At 45.9% G+C, this 21,430-nt stretch overlaps 1 protein-coding gene across 1 annotated transcript in view; it reads right to left on the reverse strand.

Annotated features, from left to right (window-relative positions):
- SH3BGRL (SH3 domain binding glutamate rich protein like) overlaps nucleotides 1-21,163 on the reverse strand; it is an 85,032-nt gene extending 63,869 nt beyond the window's left edge. Inside the window, exon 1 of the mRNA XM_036740088.1 lies at nucleotides 20,921-21,163. Within this exon, the coding sequence (XP_036595983.1) occupies nucleotides 20,921-20,965 (45 nt within the window). The 5' untranslated portion in view covers nucleotides 20,966-21,163. The remainder of the gene's footprint in view (nucleotides 1-20,920) is intronic.
- Nucleotides 21,164-21,430: the final 267 nt, after the last annotated feature.

The raw sequence follows: 21,430 nt of genomic DNA on the forward strand, positions 1-21,430 counted from the left end.
GAAAAGAATAGGCCAAAACAGCATTGTTGTTTCTGCATGTAGGTCATCACTTACAACCCACTCCATAGGAGGCCACTTGGGTAGAGCCCTCGAAGAAGCAGCATTTTGAGAGAAGCAGCTTGGTACAGAGGAGAGCCCTGGGCTGTACGCCAACAGACCTGGCTTCCACTCGAGGCTCCTCCCACTTATTTGCTGTGTGTGACCTTGGCAAGTCATTTTTTTCCTTTCTCAACCTCAGTTTTCTCATCTGAAAAATAAGGAGCAGGATAAATGTTCCAGCTGCAATCCCAGGCCTATTATGGGAAGTATTTGCTTAAACCCTTCAAGGCTACAGAGAGGAGAACTTTCTCCCAGTCAGAATTTTACAAAACCTTCTTCAAGAAATGTTTGTTGTTTTGGTGTTGCGGAAGGGGGGGGGGGGGCGCAGCGAGGAACGACACAGCACATTTTTTTTATCAGGCCTAAAAGGTTTTTGGGAGGAAAAGTGTAGACCCAATCTAGCACTTCCTCACCATCTGTAAATAGGGAGTTTTTATGTGAGAGACAGTTTACAGAAAGCTTTACATTATCATCCAGCAGCCCATTATCTGATCACGGCTCTTCCAAAGAGAGGCCTGAGCTTGAGCCAGCCTTAAAGCAGCTGTCTCTGGCAGGGAGTAGCAACAAGGCTCCTTTCATCACTCCCCGGGTAATGGTTTCTCCAGGAGTTTCATCTGGGCTCCTCCAGCACAAAGCTGAAGGGAAAGCCAGGCCTAGAGGGAAGAATAAGCTTATGGAGACAGTAGGGCGTGGACCAAGGACTGTTGGGCCACCAACAGTGGGCCACTGGGGCAAAAGGTGGGGTTGAAGAAAAGAGCAGAAAGACCAAGTTCAGGTCACAGAATCCTCCAAATAGAAAATTCTCTCTCTCTCTCTCTCTCTCTCTCTGTCATTAACTCGGTTTTGCCACCTAAGGTTTGGGGAAGAGCCCATGGGTCGTGCTGGGATTTGTCTGAAAGAGCCGAGTGCTTTGGACCAGCAGACGAAGAAATTCAAATAAGGAGATCATAGTAGGACAGACTTGAGAGGTCATCTAGCTCAACCCCCTCATTTTATATGGAAGGAAAGTGGAACCCAGAGAAGGGAAGTGACTTGCCTAAGGTCACAGAGATGGTGGGGCTAGGATTTGAACCCAGGTTCTTGGACCCCAAATCCAGCAGTTTCCACTATAGCACATTTGTTCTCACTTACCCATCACGCACCTCTACAGGAAGCAGCATGCACGATGTGGTTAAAACCTCTGACACCAGCACTCCCCTCTTCTCCTAGGTCTCCTTTCTCTGTAGCTTGTCTTGGTCCCACTCTCCTGATTCTCTTCCTCCTTGTCTGTTCCTTCTTGGTCTCCTTTGCTAGATCTTCATCCCCACCATACCCAAGAACTGTGGGTGTCCCCCAAGGCTCTGTCCTGGGCCCTCTTCTCTTCTCCATCCCCTGGTAATCCTATCAGCTCCCATGGATTAATGATCATCTCTATTCAGATGACTCTCAGAACAATTTATCCAGACCTAACCTTTGGTCTCACATTGACATTAGCCTATTAGACATTTCAAATGGGATGTCCTGTAAGTGTCTTAAACTCACCATGTCCAAAACTGACCTCATGACCTTTTCTCTTGAGCCCCTCCCCCAATTCCTAACTTCTCTCTTCTTGTCCAGAGTACCACTGTCTTCCCACAGGAGGAAACCTGTGGCCTTCAGGCAAGTAAAATTTGGATTCAGTAAAAAGGCCACACTTAAGGATCTAGATGGTCACATATATCCTTAAGACCACAGGTTCCCTGCCCCTGGTCTAGCTTTTCTATTTGTATCCCCAGCATTTAGCATATTATACAGTAAGTGCTTAATAAATGCTTTTTCATTCATCTCACTTTCCAGATGCAAATGTACAAAATAGCAGGCGATCGCAGGTATCCTTGATCCGAGCTTCCACATCACAATGCCCCATTCCCTCACTTTAGCCACTGGGGAACTGAAGCCCCAGAAGAAGCTACAAGGTGGCCAAGGTCTGGCTCAGTAGCGGCACAACCAGGCCTCCAATCCATGTCCTCAGACCTCCCATCCAGAGCTCTTTCCATCACACTGAACTGCCTCCTCTTGAGGAAGTGGCTAATCAGACCTCCCCCAAGGAGCCTCTCCAGATGAAATCTTACTTTGGGAAAAGAAAATGTCACAGGCAGCTTATCTGCAGTAGCTAGAGGTGCGAGCCAGCTTTCCTCCAGTTTTTTTTTTCCTTTCCAAAAATTCAGATTTCAAACTGAAATGCTTCAGGGCATGAACTGTGTTCTTAAATGCCACATTCAGCCAACTGTAAATTATTGTGCATACTTCCAACAGGACAAAAAATGGAGAGCAGGCAGCCCACTCACCATTCCCCCTTAGGATAATGGCTCCTTTGAATAGAAAAGGGATAATGGGTGGGCCTCCCTACTGTACCACTGGTAGCCCTTCCAAACAAAACAAGGAGCTAAGAGTTTGATGAAAACTGCACTTTGTACTGTCAAGATTAGATCCACACCTAAAAAGGTTTTAAAGAAAGCTGGACGAGCTGTCCTACTTTCAGCCAACAGCTTGAACAAATAAGGACAGCCACGTGGCACAGTAGAAGGTGTGTGAGACTTGGAAAGAGAAAATCTGGATTCAAATTATGGCTCCGTGACTCACTACCTAGATGACCTGAAGAAAATCCTTTGGCCTCCCTGGGCCTCAGTTTCCTCACCTGTAAAATATTGTTCCTCAATTAGATTATGTCTAAGGTCTTGTTTAGTCAGGTGGCTTAGTGGATAGAGGGTTGGGCTTGGAGTCAGGAAGACCTGAATTAAAATCTTATCTCAAACATTAAATAGTTGTGTGATCCCGGGCAAGTCACTTAACTTCTGTGTGCCTCAGTTTTCAGAACTGTAAAATGGGGATCATAACAACATTTACCTCCCAGGGGTGTTGTGAGGATCAAATGAGCTAATATTTGTAAAGTAATTAACACAATGCCTGGCACATATCCTATGAATGTGGGAGTCCCATTTTTTTTAACGTCACAGATAAAAATGGTATGTCAAGGTATAAAAATTTAAAATTCTCTTTACTAATAAGAGCATTTATTAAGCTGCCTACTAAGTGCCAACTACTGGCACTTAGTAGGCAGCTTAATAAATGTTTATGTCACCCCCCCCCATCCCACCTTAACCTTGAAAAGGGAAGTAAAACGACTGTGGAAAGGTCAGACAGGCCCTACAGGAGATCTTGCAGAGAACTCTGAAGCCCCAGGGGTGGTAGTGATGGGACCGCAAAGAGTTCCTAGGCCAAGTTAGAAGCTACAGGAATGAAATCAATCAGCAAGAGACTTACTAGACCAACCAAGGCCATGCTTCAAGTCAGGGACCACTAGACTTGGGGCTGAGGAATAATGAAGCACTGAGCCACAAGGAGGACAAACCTGTGCCTCACTCTTCTGTGAGCCATATGGACTGGGGAGGGACCTGGGCGGGAGGTGACGCAACAACCACAAAATCTTTACCTCCAGTTCTGGGGAGTGCTCTAAGTCCGAAGGGTTGTATAGGGCCAGGGAGACCCAGTGCTTTTCTCCTGCTGGGGTAGAGGGCTATTAAGGGCTACCTACCCAGAGAGGTACCCTAAGTCTAGAGTCTTCCAGTTGGCTGGAAAGGCCTACAAGCCAGGGAAAGCCTCTCAGCAGAAAGAGGACAACCTGAGATTAAAGTCCAGCCCTGACATTTTCTTCTTGTGCTGCCTTGGACAAATCCCTTCATCTGCCCAGGCCTCAGTTTCCTCATGCATAAAATGAGGGACTTTGACTACACAGTGTGAGATCCTTACAGCTCTCAAGCAATCATCCTATGTATGATCTTTTGGGGGAAGAGATTCTGGGAAGTCCCGTAGACAGGGGTCCCACCCAGAGCAATATTAGAAGTCTGGAGGATAAGTCCCAGAGGAAAGTGGAGGCCCACAGGAGGGGGAAGAGGAGTTGGTCTGTTTCTGAGCTTGGTTATAAGTCCAAGATGTTTTCCATCAGGCACAATAAAATCCTCTATTCTGCACTTTGTCAGCCTAAGCCAGAGGCTCTTTTCCTTTTGTTGTGGAAAACGAATTCCAAAGGTTCCAGGGGAAACCCTGAGTGGGGGCCCAAGCCACAGTTATTCCAAGATTGAACCCCATCCAGATAAACCCCAAATGCTGATCTCCAGCAGTTCTAGGCCACAGGTAAGGCTTATGTGATTAGATTCCTCATTTTCAAAAATACCTTTCTTTTAAGGAACTCAAAGTACTTGCTTCTAATCACTCTTTTCTTTAATCTCCAACATTCTTGGGAGGTAGGGATAAAGTGATTATCCTCAGTTTAGAGAGGAAGAAAAGAAGGCCGGGTGGTAAACTGATTACCATAGAGTCCTTTACTCCCCAGTAAGGAACTCTATTCCAGACTAATATACTGAAGGCAAAGAAGGATTAGAAATGAATTACAGTTAGGCAGCATTAAGCCTTCCTGCCTTTATGAATTCTAAAACAGCAGGCTTCATAATTGTGAGAGAGAGAGAAAAAAATTGGTTTGACCCTGGAGGCTGCCCAGTTTTTTTCAATGTAGCACAAATCTCAAACCCAAGCTTCTTCTGGAAACAAAGGTCCTTCATTTTAATAACAATACTCGATATTCACCCATATTGCTGGATGGTTGAAACATCGGGATACAATAATCCCAAAAAAATAATATTTCAATAAATATTCCATGGTAGGGGTGGGGAATGGAGGGGGACATGGTAGGTGTAAGCAGGCTGCCATCTACAACTAAGGAAGAACTCGGGAAGAGCTGTTGTAAAGAGTCATTGGGTAGGACGAGAGGATGGCATGGTCGGAATGGCAAGGGATGGTGGGTAGGGCAGCTTGAGTGCTCCATCAACATCCTTGGGATGTGAGAGAAAGTGAAGATGGCCTCCAGTTACAGTGAGTGGACCATCTATGGTGAACATATAGAAGGACCAGGACAAGAGGGGCACAGGACAGCTAGGTGGGAATGACTTGTGAACTACAATCAATCGACAGAAATTTACTAAGTGTGTACAATGTGCCAGGCACAGTGCTAGGGCTGGGGTCACAAAGACAGAGGTGAAATGGTCCCAGTTCTCTAGGAGTTTAGCTAAGCAGGGGAGGCAAGGTGCACGTATGTAGTTATATGCAAAGTGAATCTAGAAAAAATACAAAGTAATACGTACTAGTAGGCTTCATAAGGTAATGGGGGGGGGAGCACCAGTGTCTTTAGGGATCAGGAAAGATATCATGCAGAAAGTGATGCTTGAGCTGGGCCTTGGAGGGAATGAGAGATTCCAACACTTGGCAGGGAGAAGCAAATGCATTCCAGACCCAGGATTGGGGGACACCCAACCACAGATGAAGTGTTATATATGAAGAAGAGTAAAAAAGGCCAATTTGGTCAGTGTAGTGCATGGGAAGGGAGGTCTGTGTAACGAGACTGGAAAGGGAGGACAAACAGAGCAGTTGCTATCTGACCCTAGAGGTCACAGGGACTCACTAGGATTTAGTGAGTCGCTGTGACATGGTCAGACCTGGGCTTTGGTTAAATCACTTTGGCAGCCATGCTGAGGATGGGTTGAAGACTGGAGAGGCTTGAAGCAAGGAGACAAACCAGCAGGCTACTGTCCAGGCAACCGATGAGGGCCTGAACGTGGGAGGGAGCCATAGGGATGGAGAGGAAGGGCCCTAGCATTTTGGCTAAGGTTGAACAACTGGGATGAGGTTAGGAACCCGGGTGGCTAGAAGGATGGGGATCGGGACATTTGGAAGAGAAGTGGGTCCAGGGGGAGGAGATGGGGATAATGAGTTCTGTTGAGTTTGAGATACCTACCAGAAATACAGTATGAATGCCAGATCTGCAGTCTGTAATGGAAGACTGGCACTCAGGAGAGAGACTAAGCCCGTCTCTAGCTCTGGGAGTCATCTGCATAAAAATGATTAAATCCCTGGGAGAGAGAGGGCTGAGGACAAAACCTAGAAGGACCTCCACAGTGGCGGGGGGGGGGGGGGGGGGGGGGGGTATCACTGGAGGGAGATCCAAATCGAGGAGATCACAGATCGACTGGAGTAGAAAGGATGCTAGGTTCTAATGGCAGCATCACTGTGGGCCCAGCTAGACAATTTACTTGTCTATGTCTATTTCCTCAACTTTAAATGATCTCGTGGGACCCTTTTAGCTCTAAGTCCTCTGATTTTACTAAGTCTGACTTTCTGAGATATAGCAGAAAGAACATTCGATTTTGGAGTCAGAGGACCTGGGTTCAAATCTCGGCCCCGCCACTCACCTACCATGAGTAACACTCCCTTCCCTGCTCTGGCCTTTAATTTCTGGTACACTACAAAGACTGCTGGATTTGGAGTCCAGATACTTGAGTTCAAATCACACTTCTTCTGCTTACTATCTGTGTGACTTCAAACAAGCCAATGGGCCTTAGTTTTCTCATCTGTAAAATGAGAGGGCTATACAAGATGGCCTCTGAGGTCTCTTCTGGTTCTAAATGTATGATCCTAAGACTCCATGATGTCTAAGACAAGGGGGTTGGCTTCACTGACTAATAACGTTCCTTCTGGCTCAAAATCTATGATTCTGTGATCTTACAATGTCCACCTCCCTCATTGGATCAATCACAACATCAAGGATTTTGCCCTTATGGGCACTCCCTCCACAAAAGGAAGGAAAGAGGGAGGGAAGGAATGAAGGAAGGGAGGTAGGGAGGGAAAGGAAAAGAAAGGAAGGGAGAGAGGGAGAGAGGGAGGAAAGGAAAGGAAAGGAAAGGAAAGGAAAGGAAAGGAAAGGAAAGGAAAGGAAAGGAAAGGGGAAAAGGAAAGGAAAGGAAAGGGGAAAAGGAAAGGAAAGGAAAGGAAAGGAAAGGAAAGGAAAGGAAAGGAAAGGAAAGGAAAGGAAAGGAAAGGAAAGGAAAGGACAGGAAAGGAAAGGAAAGGAAAGGAAAGGCAAGGAAAGGCAAGGAAAGGCAAGGAAAGGCAAGGAAAGGCAAGGAAAGGCAAGGAAAGGCAAGGAAAAGGCAAGGAAAGGAAAGGAGCAAGGAAAGGAAAGGCAAGGAAAGGAAAGGCAAGGAAAGGAAAGGAAAGGAAAGGAAAGGAAAGGAAAGGAAAGGAAAGGAAAGGAAAGGAAAGGAAAGGAAAGGAAAGGAAAGGAAAGGCAAGGAAAGGCAAGGCAAGGAAAGGCAAGGAAAGGCAAGGCAAGGAAAGGCAAGGAAAGGCAAGGAAAGGCAAGGAAAGGCAAGGAAAGGCAAGGAAAGGCAAGGAAAGGCAAGGAAAGGCAAGGAAAAGGAAAGGAAAAGGAAAGGAAAGGAAAGGAAAGGAAAGGAAAGGAAAGGAAAGGAAAGGAAAGGAAAGGAAAGGAGTGAAGGAAAGGAAAGGAAAGGAAAGGAAAGGAAAGGAAAGGAAAGGAAAGGAAAGGAAAGGAAAGGAAAGGAAAGGAAAGAAAAGGAAAGGAAAGAAAGGAAAAGAAAGGAAAGGAAAAGAAAAGGAAAGGAAGGGAAGGGAAGGGAAGGGAAGGGGAAGGAAGGAAGGAAGAGAGAGAGAGAGAGAGGGAAAGAAAGAAAGAAAGAAAGAAAGAAAGAAAGAAAGAAAGAAAGAAAGAAAGAAAGAAAGAAAGAAAGAAAAAGAAATTATCATACCATGGTGGGTAATCTTTTAGTGATGAACCTCAACGAACTTGCTAGGCTGGTCCTGGACGGACAGACCCCTAGTCCCCCAGGGAACCTGCTTATGAAGCCTTGATAGGCCCAGACAGAGCTTGGTCTCCGCTGGTAAAGCCTTCCAGAACCCAAGTTCACTTCCCTGGCAAAATGAAGCAGCAACCAATGGCCTTAAATAACAAATACCCAATCCTGAGTTTTTAGGAAATTACTGAGATAGAAAAAAACAATTTAAAGAAACATTGATTCTTAAATGAATTTGTAATCAGTAACTGAAAACTCCTAACCAATACATGCGAATTAACGTGAATAGACCCAAGACTAGACCCTAGTTTCTTGTGATATAATTTCATAGCTTTTCCATAGCCGTGACCAATAACAATTCCTACTTGTAGAATGTCTGAAAGTGTAGGCTGCACTTTCTTCCCAAGAATTCTTTTTGAGGCAAATGCTATGCCTGTTTCCATTTTGCAGATGAGGAAACAGAGGTTCAGAAACACAGAACGTTTTCCTACCACCACACAGTCCGTAGCTGTTGGAGGCAGAATTTGCAAGTAAGTCTGTCCTGACTCCAAGGCTGGGGCTTGGCCTTCACTTCCCCACTGCCCAATAATGGTTCTTTAACAGACAAAGAGAAAAAACACGTTCTAAAGCTCCTTTTCCACAGGAAGGCAAGCTCCCCTGGGAAGGGGCCCAGCCAACCATCCTTCTGGGTGTTCTCTAGCACAGTGATGGACGTTTCCATGTAAGATCAGAGACTTCCAGACTCAAGAGTTGGAAGGGAGCCTAGAGGCCACCCAGCCCAAGCTCCTCATCTGCTTGAGGCTCAGAGGTAAAATGACTTGCTCAAAGTCACACTGGCAGGAAGTAGCCATGCTGGGTCCTCTGACTCTGATTCAGTGCAGCTTCCACCATACTATGCTGCCTCCTGGGCGCTTAATAATTCACAGTGAGTATCAGCAGGTCAAAGGTGTGGGGCTCTGTTTCCCCCCCTCTAACAAGCTAGCTACACAGCTTCAGGCAAGTCTGCCACCTCTCTGATCCTCAGTTTCCTTGGCTGTAAAATGTATTGCTTGGCCTCCATCTCAGAGATCCCTTCCAGCTCCTGAATTCCGATTCTATCTCCAGTATTGCACAACACAGCACTTCCTTGGCTTTCAGAGTTTCAAGAATTTGATCTCTTTCCCCAGCAAACAAAAGGAGGTAAAAATATCCTTCACTGATCAGCCAGATGGTCACAAAATTAGGCCCAGAGTACAGGCCAACACAAAGTCACACTGGGCCATACTGCCAAGGAAGGCTGGGCATTTCCTCCTCTGGGGATTCCACTAACGGGGACTAAATTACCATTTTTTCTAGGATAGTCCAACAGCAATCCTATGTGGAAGATAGCAACAATGCACATTTCTCTAGCTTTTCTTTTGAGATTTTCAAAGCGCTTTCCTCAAAACAACCCTGAGACCTCAGAAGTACTACAAGTATTACCATCTCCACTTTGCAGATGAGGAAACTGAGGCTTCATAAGGTAAAATGACTCACCCAGAGTCACACAATTAATAAAAATAGGGGCCAGAATTCGAACATGGCTCTTTCTAGACTCCAAGATTAGCACTCTGTCTGCTGTACAAATTGCCTCTCGGAGCACAGAACTGGCCTGGATAGATTCTATGGCTCTGTGCAGTTCTAAGAGTCTATGATCTGGTGGCCTGAAAGAGAGAACGCAGCTTCTGACAGGCCTTAACTTTCAGCCAAGGTGCAACTAAGCCATCCAAGAAAACTGTTCCATCCAACAGGATTGTACTAGATTGTCATATCTGACCCAGAAGGGATCATGGGATTTTAGAGTGAAGAGGGACCTCAGAGATCACCCAATCACAGAATCAGAGACACAGATGGATAAGCTCTCAGAGGTGAATTCCAAGCCCCTCCCCAGAAAAGTGTTAGCCTCTTGCTCTGCCCCCCCTCCCCCCTCCTTCCCCCCTCCCTCCCCGCCAAAAACCCTTTTACACTGAAACCAATCCCATTTTCTGTATATTCTAGAAAACAACTCAACCCACTCAGAATGCCCTTTAGTTGGAGGCCTTGGCTTTTCATTGAGCTTGGTCTTTTAGTGCTTACTCTTCCTCCTCCTCAACACTGAGTTCCCAAAATCCCAAGTCAAACCAAGAGTCTTCCCCTTCTCAATCATGACCTCTTCCCACCCATCCTCTTGTCATTCCTGCAATGATCATCTATTATAGTTATCCGTGTTAGCGTCTCCTCCCCTGCTCAGTGCTTCCCCCCATGTGGGGTCCGGACTCACAGTTTAAGAAGTGCTGAAGGGGTCATGAGTGGAAAAAGGTTAAGAAGCCCTGTAAATAACTAGATGATAAGTTCCCTGAAGGCAGGTCCTAAGGCTTAACTTATCTCAATTTTGCACCTTCCTCCAGCACAGGGTGTGCAGCTAGTAGCCAGGCTGGAACTAGGGTGTGGCAAGCAAGGCTTTAGGTGCTGACATCCAGAGGGTCTAATTTCCCACCAACCCACAGTACTTTGAATACTTCCATGTTAGTGCCTGGAGTCTCCCTGAGATCCCCCACCCCTGCATCTGGAAATAGAGACTCTGTGCATTCTACCACCCCCAACCACCAACACCCAAAGAAATCTTATTTATTGCCTTACACAATAGGCAGGCATTTAATAAATATTGGTTAAGGTGAAATTTTTAAAAAGCCTTGAGGAAAGTCACTTTCTCCCCCTTTTTCATTCCCCATTCCCCAACCCCATTATTTAAAAAAACACTTGGATTAACATTCCAGGAGTTCTCAATTACTTTCAATTGATTAAAACTAGGTTTAAAAGAAGACAAGAGTAATTATGCTTTCATATGGTTAAAATGATTTCTGTTCAGAACATTTATGACCCATCCAACAGGTCTCAGCTTGAATTCTGTCAGATACGTGCAGCAGAGACAATGCATCTGTTTTACCCATAACTTGTCTGTGAGATCCTCTGTCATCTTCCTGGGTTATTGATTCAGGCCAGTGTTAAGTTCCTGGGACTTACCAGTTTAATTACTCTGTCTTAACTACCTGGCCAGCAAGCAGACACTCTGCAAGAGGGGTTCTTAGGCCAAGGCCTAAGAATTTGGTGATTTTTGACTATTTTGAGAAATATCCTTAGTTTCCTGAGGGGCTCTGAATTTTCCAACTCAATGTCTTTTGTAACAAATTCAAGGAGCCTCTACTAAGGACCTCCTCAACACTGGGCCCTAGAGAAGTAGACCTCCCAGCAGCCTTTGACACTCTTGACAATCCAAGGGCAGCCCAGTGCAGAGAGTGCTAGATTTGGAGTGAGAGGACCTGGGTTCAGATAACATTGGACATTTGAGGGGTAAGAAAACCAAGGTTGAGAAAGGTTAAATGACTTTCTCAAGGTCACACTTCTCAAAATTCCCTCTCCCCTTGGCTTCTAGGCACCACCTAGTGCCCGTTTTCTCCTCCAACTTCTCTGACCCAGTCTTTTCCAGTTTCTTTTCCTCCTCCTGAAGTATAAGCACTCCTAAGGATTTATCTTTTAACTCCTTTCACTTCTCTCTCTGGAGTCTTCCTTAACATGATCATTTACTCTCATGGCTTCAGCCCCCACTTCTGGCCAAGCCAGATGTCCTTCATACTCTCCATTTCCCCATCTTGACATTTCCACCTGGTCATCTTCCTGGCACCTCCAATGTAACATGTCCAAACCAAGCTTGTCTTTCTCCTCCAAATAATCGTTCCTCCCAACTTTCCCATTTCTTTTCACGTTATCTGCTTCTCCAATGTATGACAGCTCTTCTACTCACTGCATGGGTGACCTTAGGCAAATGCCTCCCCCTCCCTGGGCCTCAATTCCTTCCTATGTGAAATGAGAGAGGGCGGAGGTAAGCTAGATGACCTTGAAGGTCCCTAGATCCCCTTCAGCTGCACTAGTCTGTGACCTCACACCAGCCCTTCACCCAAGGCTACCTTTTTCTGGAATCCCTTGTTCTCCTGCTTGCATTGCCCAGGGTCATCAGATAATTGCAGTTTCCACTTTGATTCTAGGCCACCCGGGCCACCTAACCTCAGGAATTCCTGCCAATCTCAATGTTGTGACTCAAGGCAACTTTTGGCCAGACCATCTCTCAAACTATTTTTTTAAATATGAAGAACTGTTAAAAAGAAACAGAAATTTCTCATGACCTACCATTTGCCATTTTTGGCTTCTGCTTTTTGGAATTAATTAACAGGTAATTGGTGTCAAAATTATTCAACACTAAATGGAGAGCTCTATATGGAGCACAAAAAGAGACATCTATTTTGGCCAAAGTCACCTTTAAAAGGGGGGGGAGAAGACTGTCCCTTTAAATAAAAGCCAAGTAGGGGAAGAATTTGTAATGTCCCAAGAAGGCTAATTGTGTACCCCTAAGTATGAATAAAAAATTAGGACATAAAAGCCCTTGTCTGTCTTCCTTTAAGAATCAACTCAGAGTACACTTAGGGGCAGGGGGAGGGGGAGGACAAGCATTTATTAAGTGCTACTCTGTGCTGGGCACTGTGCTAAGTGATTTAGAAATATTATCTAATTTGATTCACACAACAACCCTAGGAGCCAGGGGCTATTATGATCCCCATTTTACAGATGAGGAAACTGAGGCAGGTAAGAGGTCAGGTGACTTGGCCAGGAACACACAAGTAGTAAGCATCTGAGGTTAGATTTGAATTCAAGTCTTCCTGACTCCAGGCCCAGAGCTCTATCCACTTCGACACCCAGCTGCACTTTTTCAGGAAAGTCCCTTTTGATCCTTCTGGTTGCTGGTACCTTCTCCCTTCTCAGAGGACCTTGTATTATACTTGGGAGACCTCCAATTTCCCCACTCCCAGTAGCATGTAAACTCCTTGAGGGCAAGGACTGATCTGGTTTTGTCCTTGTACTCCAAGCATCTAGCCCAGGGTGGGGAACCTGTGGCCTTGAGGCTACTTGTGGCCCTCTAGGTCCTCAAGTGTAGCCCCTTGACTGAATCCAAACCTCACAGAAGAAAGCCCCTCTAGGTCCTCAAGTGCAGCCCTTTGACTGAATGCATACTTCACAGAAGAAATCCCCTTAATCAAAGTAAAACTTGGACTCAAACTCAAAACTGTAAAACTTAGACTCAGTCAAAAGGCCGCACCCGAGGACGAAGGCCACAGGGTCCCCACCCCTACTAGCCTCTTGCACAAGCTTGGGCTTCAGTAAATGCTGAACCAAGTCCTAGGAAACATAACATGTCACAGCTGGAAGGAAACAGTCATCATAGCCAGCATTTATGAGAGCTTTGAGGTCTGTAAATCACTTTACACATGTTTGAGCATCGTGACAGCCCTGTGCGGGAGGTGCTATCATTATTATTCCCATTTTATAGAAACTGAGGCTGAGAGACATTAAACAACAAGCAAGGAGCTGAGGCAGGATCATGTGGGCAAGTCTCCTCATATCTGTGGACCAGCAGGCCTTTGAGATTCCTACCAGCTCTCCATCTGAAATCCTATGACTCAATCCAACCCCCTCCCCCATAAACCAAAGCATCCATTGATCACTCAGTTCCTGAGAGGAGACAAGCATATGACCAATAGACACTCCCCATCACTGAGGCCTTCTGAGCTACTATCCCAGGAAAGTCAGCTGGCTTGATCCCACTGATAATTACTTCCAGTTGGAATTGCCTGGTATTGGAAAACTGCTAAGTCCCATTCCAATCTTGCCTCTCCCCAAAGAGCAGTCAGAACTTCAACATCTGGGGCAGATGGAACCTTATTCTGCTTGCGTCAGGCTCCCTCTCCAGCCATTCCACAACTGCAAAGGCTCTTCTCTTATCCTCCGGCCAACCTTCCACATCACTCTTCCTATACTCACGAACAGCATTTCAGGGATTCAATGGTAATTTCTGAGATTTCTTTCCCTCTGCATAAAAAGCGCCTGAAAGTCTTCACACTGACTGCGGAGGCCTCTTCCTACAAAGCCCCAAATCCAGCCAATTCACAAGGCAAGGTATTCGAAGTTTCTGAATTCATCCTCCCCAAAGTCCCACTTCAACACCTCACTGGAGCACTGAATGCAGCCCTGTGCTCTCCAAGGGTGGGTCACTGGTACACAAACTCTGGCAGATGCCAGTGAGGTAGAAAGACTTCCAGTCTAGACTTGGCCACATTGTCTGGCAACCAAAGACAGCACAGTGGAAAGAGTGCTTGATTTGAAGTCACAGGACCTGGGTTCTTCAAATCCTAGCTCTGCCACTTAATACCTGCTTAACATGGGGCATTTTACAGAGATGGAAACTGAGGCTGAGAGAGGCTGTGGCTTTCCCAAGGTCACACAGCCAGCACAGATCTAAGGCATGACCAAGTCACATAACCTCTGTGGGCTTCAATTTCCTTATCTATAAAATGAGAGGCTTGGGCCAGGTATACTCCAAGGTCCCTTCCAGCTCTACATATCAGATCCTATGACCTGCCTAAGTAAGAAAACACAGAGAGTCTCATTCCCAGAGGGCTGGCCCCCAGGTGATTTTTTGGGGAGGCCACAGCAATTCCAGAACACCATCTATTGAGGCATGCATGGGGTATAATCAGAACCAGTGGAGGGAGTGAGTGCCCATACCAATCACATCAGAGGTCCTTGAGGCCTTCACAATCCGAGACTCAACATTACACTTTTTGGTCCCTTAATTCCTCTTGCTTCTTATGGTGAAACAAAACTTCTTAAAGCACATTTCTTCCCATGAAACTCTTAAGCATTTTACACATTTTCTAACACTCCTTTTTTTTTCATGTGAGGCTGATAAGTAGCAGATATTAATCTTACTTTTCAGATCAAGAAACTGAGGCATGGAAAGGTTAAGACCCAAATCACACAGCCAATAGATCCTTCATTCTCTGGGTTCAGTGTCCTAACCAAAAGCTTGCAATGTGTTGCAATTTCACTTCATTCCAAATGCTTCTGGTTTTAATACCTTACATAAAGTATCTTTTTTTAATGGTCATATAAAAATCCATATACTGCCTTTTGAGTTAGTAATAGATGAAACCATCAAGACTTTGGGTCTCTCTTCTGCCGAGTCTGTTGCTTCTCTGCATTGCCACCTGTTGAAATCATCAGGGAGCACCTTCTCCCAACACTATCTGTTTCCAAGATTCAGTGGGAGTCCGTGATTACCAAACTCTGGGTTCGGTCCTAAGCCATCCTTCCAGTCTCAAGTGGAAACAAGTCCACATCTCAGACTGGCAGGAGAGTCAAAGGTTTTTCCTTTTCTTCTGGCAGTAAGTCACAAGAAACAAAACTTTACCTTTCTGCCATCAGCTGGCATGTATTCAACTCAGATGGCAGCTCTGGCATGGGCAGGCCTTGGTCATTCATTCCACCCTACCAGCTGCAGGGGGCATATTTCCTGGGATATCTGACTAGCAACGCCAGACTTTCACAACCAACCGCACAACTCAGACAGCTCAGGAGATTGGAGCTGACCCTAGAAAACCTCCACCATGAAGATACTTCAAAACTGACTTGAGAGAATAAAGCATAGAAATGCTTAAAGTATTATAAAACTTTATTCTACTTTACAATCCAACATATCAACATTAATGACTATTTATGGAGCATTCCTTAGGTGCAAGGAAATTATTATCTACAGATGCGTGTTAACAATGGTATCCTTGGGAAATTATTCTATTTAAAATATCAAAGTTCTTTTTTGAGTGTGAGCATATAGCTCTCATCAGCAGGACACATTGTGAATTACTGTTGTTCTCTGTGTACTGGGAATAGATGAGTAAAATGAATTAGGTGAGTTAACTCTTAACTGGCCACACCAGCAAAGGAGAAATAATTGTCACTGATTCCTCAAATACGATAATAATTATAATAATAAAGCATCTTCTGGATAATGCAAAGACAACAGAGTATTTGGCTTTGAAATGTATTTTTACTTGCATGTGAATGGCTGCCACATGGTTTAAGCACCTACAATGCTTCAAACATTTAATAAAGCCAGAAACAGGCCTTAAGGATCCTATCCTGTCCCCAAACTCAAGAGGGTCTGTCCTTCCTATTCCCCAGCTTCACTCTCACAGACAGACTACATCAGGCCTAAAGAGGAGCTGCTCTTTCTCTCATAATGGATATTTTGTTGGTATCTTCCTTAGATTGGAAGAAGCAATTGAATATTCCCTCTCTAACTCTGACAGCCTAAAACGGACTCAAGCATTAAAATTAGGAGACTTCTTGGCTCCTAAGTCTGGGGTTGGCCAGGCTTTCATAACAGTGACACCGGAGTTATTGCCTGCAACTCAGTAAAGTGAAAAGCACTCCGGGTTTGAGTCAAAGGATCTGGTTTGGAGCCTGGGGTCTGGCACATACTAGCTGAGGGATTCTGGGTAAATTACTTCTTTTTTCCTACCTCAAAGAGAATGCAAGCTTCTTGAGGACAGGGTCTGGCTTTGGGCTTTGGAATTTTTTTGGGGGGGGCTTTCTTTGTATCCCCAATGTCTGGCACATAGTAAATGCTTAATAAATGCTTGTTAATCTTATCAGATCAGCTAATATGACAGAAAAAGAAAAAGATAAATACTGGAAAATACATGGGGAAAATTGGGACACCGATGCATTGTTGGTGGAATTGTGAACTGATCTAACCACTCTGGAGAGGAATTTCAAACTGTGCCCAAAGGGCAATTAAACTGTGCATATCTAACCACTCTGGAGAGCAATTTCAAACTGTGCCCAAAGGGCAATTAAACTGTGCATATCTTTTGATCAAGTAATGCCACTTAAGTCTGTATCCCAAAGAGATCATCAAAAGGGAGAAAAGACACACATATACAAAAATATTTATAGCAGCTCCTTATGTGGTAGCAAAGAATTGTAAATTGAGGGGATGCCCATCAATTGGGGAATGGCTGAAGAACTTGTGGTATATGAATGTAATGGAATACCATGCTATAAGAAATGATGGGCAGGTGGATTACAGAAAAACTTGGAAAGACTTACGTGAACTGATGCTGAGTGAAGTGAGTAGAACCAGGAGAACATTGTGCACAGTAACAGCAACGCTGTGTGATGACCAACTATGATGGACTTAGCTCTTCTGAGCAATACAATGATCCAAGATAATTCCAAAAGACTCATGATGGAAAATGCTATCCACACCCAGAGAAAGAAAAATGGCCTTCTCTCTTAAACTGGATGACTTGTTGTTAACTACTTTGTATATTCTTGTACTTAGTAACTTTGTATTTGGGCTATACACATTGTATATGTCCTTCCTGTCTCTCCAATTTGGACGCCAGCTCCTGGTAAGCAGGGATTGTTTCATTCTTATCACCAGCACTTGGCACTGTGGCCTGGAGAACAGTAGGTGCTTCAAACTTGTTAACTGCAAGGAGATTGGGAGCTCAGCAGGGCCATGTTATATCATTCTCATTTGTGATATAAGGACACCAAGTGATAGAATTGGATCTTCTGACTGCTAACAAAGTCGTTTTTCCTACGACATCACACAGCCCCTTTAAAGAGGGTGTGAGCATCAAGGATAAACTTGAGAACTTTTCTTATTTTTTTTTTAAATAACAGGGGTGTATGGGACAGGTTGGCCAGGGAAGAAAGGCGAAATAAATAAGATTTATCTTGCCAGTTCAAATTGTCATTTCTATGACCTGAAAAGTCAGAAAATGGCCAGTGACCAGCAGCAAAGTGAGGAAAGAGAATGAGTCAGAGGACTTGGGTTTGAATCCCAGCCTTATGGGGCCTTGGGTTAATCACTTTCCCACGCTGGCCCTCTGGCCCTCAGTTTGTGTCCTCAGCTATAAAGCTCTGAGGGCCCCTCCAGCTCTACATCTAGAAGCCTCGAAACCAATCTGATATTTGCAGGCTTCTGGGAGGCCTAGGACAAGTCACTTTCCCTATCTGAGTTTCAGTTTCCTCATCTGTGAAATGGAGCAATCATCCTTCCATTACTTACCCCACAGGGTTATAGTGAAGCAATCTCAAAGCACTAGAGCAGTGTTTACAAAGAAGCTTCAAATCATCCCAGCTTGGGCCCCAACAGCTAAGCCTCACTTCATACAACAGGCATGTTCCAGCAAAGCTGAACCCAAGAGAAGTTCTTATAAATCAAATCCTATTTTAAATAAAAACAGGAGAGCTTTGTACTTAAAGGCCCCCTGGGACAAATCCGATAGTAAACTGAGGAATCCTTTTGTAATCTGATCAAGTCACCCCATTCAGGGGCTCCCTATTGCCTCCAGAAACAAATGCAAAATTCTGTTTGGCATTCAAAGCCCCTTCTAACGCAGCCCCTCCTACCTTTCCAGTCTTCTTACACCTTACCACCAACACATCTGAGATTCAGTGACACTGGCCTCCAACAAGACAACTCTCAGTCCCCAGATTTTATTTTCTCTGGCTGTCCCCATTCCTGGAACTTTCTCCCTCCTCTGCTCTGACTATTGACGTCCTTGGCTTCCTTTAAATCCCAAATGAAATCCATCCTTCTACAGGAAGCCTTCTCCAAGTCCTCTTAATTCCAGTGCTTCCCTCTGTTAATTATTTCCTATTAATTCTGTAGATAGCTTGCTTCATATATATTGTTTGTTGTCTCCCCATGAGACTGTAAGTTCCTTGAGGGTGGTAATGTTCTTTTTGTATCCCTAACACTTAGCTCAGTGCTCGGAAGATAGAAGGTGCTTAATAAATGTTTACTGAATTGAATTAAAATGAACCAATTGGTGTTTAGGGAATTCTGATTCTCATAAAGCAGATTCTTTTTTTAAGGTTCACCTGTACAGTATTTACATTCATTACAACAGGCACCTCAACATGTAAAAAAATGACCTAAATCTCATTATAAAAACTTTCATTTCTTTAGCACCTAAAGAACTATTATATATTGCCTGGGTCCCTCAAACCATTAACTTTATGCAGGACTCCAGGAAGCCTCAATGACTAGTTAGGGGTTCTGCAGCAGCAGAAGCTGAGTGCAATTGGAGTGGGGGTGGCCATCGATCAGTGGAGGGATTGGAACAAAACGGACATTGGATCAGGAGCTCCAGCCCAGAGAATACAAACTCCTGGTGCCAAAGAGAAAAAAAGGATGTGAAGAGAGGTCTTTGCTTAAGTCTCCAGAGTTACTAACCAAGGGAGCAGAGAGGGTTGGGTTTTTTTTTTAATGATCCAACAACAGAAAACAAGGCAAGCAGAAGCAGTATTGTACTACCATCTGTGAGGAGCCTTGTGGGCACCCTTGTGGGCCTAATGGGATGCGGGTACAGTCACTTTTACTCAAACTAGGCCCAGTTCAAAGGCACTTCCTCACCTTGATTCTACTTGTCTATGTGTGTGTTGGGGTGGGGAGTGGGAGGAAGTAGGCCATGGCCAAATTGAGTGCCTCCTCCCACAAAACAGTCAGCTGTCAGTGTCACTGTGACTGCCATTGTCTTGGCTTAGCCTAACAAAATGGGTTTTGGAAGCTGTGCTGTCTCTATTAGATTTGCTCGTTTTTCACTCGAGTCTGACTGTATGACCACACTTGGGGTTTTCTTGGCAAAGATACTGGAGTAGTTTGCCATTTCCTTCCCCAGCTCATTTTACAGATGAAGAAACTGAGGCAAACAGGGTGAAATGACTTGGTCAGGGTCACACAACTAGGAAGTGTCTGAGGCTGGATTTGAAGTTAGGTTTTCCAGACTCCAGGCCTGTCACTCTATCCACTGTACCACCCAGCTGTACAACTCTTATCAGATTCTACCTTCTTCCCCCACCCTACCTCCCATGCTACCAAAACATAAAATATTCAGGAAAAGGAAATGCTCCTAAAGCTACTGTGGCCTAGTCCTTTATTTGGAGGTCAGACTGCAGAACAGAAGTAGGAGCACTGGCTGTCGAAGCAGAGCTACTTATCCCAATGGCCTTGGACTAGTCACCTTGCCTCTTTTGGCCTCACTTTCATTCTCTGTAAACTAAGGAGGCTGGACTACATGACCTCCAAGGTCTCTTCCCACTCTCCATTTATGATCCTATTCTCCTAAGGCATAAAGCAGACCTGGTTTTATCCTTTGGCTACAAGGGCCTCCTGTGTGCCAAGCATGGTGTTAGGTGCGAAGAAGCCAAAGACAAAAAGAAAGAGTCCCTATGAATGTGATTCTCAAGCACGGTCCTTCCAGAGATGCCTATATAGCCTGCTCTAAACAAGTCCCCTGCCCTTCATCAGGGCTACCAGCTCAAAAGGATGGAATGGAACTCTTCCACCTCCCAGCCCTAGGATTGCTCAGAACCTCTGGGCCCACCCCCAAGCCCTTTGGCTGCTGCTCTAAAAGCCTGAGAAAAGGAGCCCCTACTCCCAAGGGCCCTACCCACTTCCTCTAAGTCCCAGACATCTGCTCTCCCTACAGTCGGCCTTTCTCTAGGGATATGGGGAAGAGGGAGGGAGGCACTTCCATTTATCACAAACACACACTCAGACTCCGCCCCAGGTTATCGAATCTCGAATATCTCTCCTCTCCCCCCGCCCCCAACTACTTAAAAGTGGTTTTTAGAAATTAAAAAGAAAGAGCGGTAAAGGCAGCCTCTTCTTCAGGCCCCTATAGAAAGAATATGCCACTTATTTCTTTCTTTGGCACTTCTCCGTGCTTGGGCGTGAGAGGAATTGGAACCTATGGAAAGAAAAAGATCAGGGGAAGCGACAAAGGGAGGCAAACCGCAGCGGAGCAAAGCTGGGGCCCTCAGCCACTTCAAGGAATCCAACTTGGCATCATCCGCCTAGAGGCCCAGCCCACCTCCCCATTTGAGCTGCTGCTGTCAGGCCTCCCCAAGTGAAGCCTCCCTGTCCTCCACATTCATCCCAAATGTGTCACCCTCCCTCCAGGAATCCCGCGTATCTCGAGAGGCCTCGATGGAATGCCCCCCTCCAATCACGATGTGCCTCAGTTTCCCCCTCTGGGACGTCCCCTCAGCCTAAGCCCCATGTGCCCGCGTGTCCACTGAGCAGTTAACTTTTGCGCTGCTTTCCCTTCCCAGATGAACCGTGGTACCCAGGCGCGCCCCGGGGGATGCGAACGAGCGGGGCAAAGGGACCGGGGGCGGAGAGCGAGGGTGTCGGACAACTTGGGCCATCGGACGGGGCCAGCGAGCAAACCCTCGGCCGGACCCCCGCTTACCGCGGTGGAGCCGGAGGAGGACGCGATGTACACGCGGATCACCATCCTGAGGGCGGCGGCGGCTGCGGCTTTTGGGGAGGCTCAGCTGAGTCCTGGGGCGGCGGCGGCGACGGTGGCGGAGAGGAGGAGGAGAATGAGGAGGAGGAGGAGGAGGAGGAGGAGGAGCGGGACGATCCGGCTGCAGGCACTGCTGGGACAGAGTAAAGGCCCCGTGCCGCGCCGGCCCAGCCCCATGGGGAGGGCAGGGGCGGGGCCTGCCGCAAGTCCCGCCCCCTCCACCGCCCCTCGGACTTGCCCCGGCCACGCAGCAGTCCCGGGCCAGGAAGGCGCTGGCACGTTTGCATATTTTCTAAATTGCTTAAAAAAAAAAAAAAACCAGCAGAGCCACCTCGGGGATCTCGGAGAACAGCGCGAGAGCTGCAGAAATGTCCTGAGTTCTCCTCCAGGGAGAGAAGAAAAATCCCAAAAGTGGGTACTTAACATTAAAGTGCTACCCTCCTCCCCAGATGA

The sequence above is a fragment of the Trichosurus vulpecula genome, chromosome X (assembly GCF_011100635.1).
Source record: "Trichosurus vulpecula isolate mTriVul1 chromosome X, mTriVul1.pri, whole genome shotgun sequence".
Lineage (NCBI taxonomy): Eukaryota > Metazoa > Chordata > Mammalia > Diprotodontia > Phalangeridae > Trichosurus > Trichosurus vulpecula.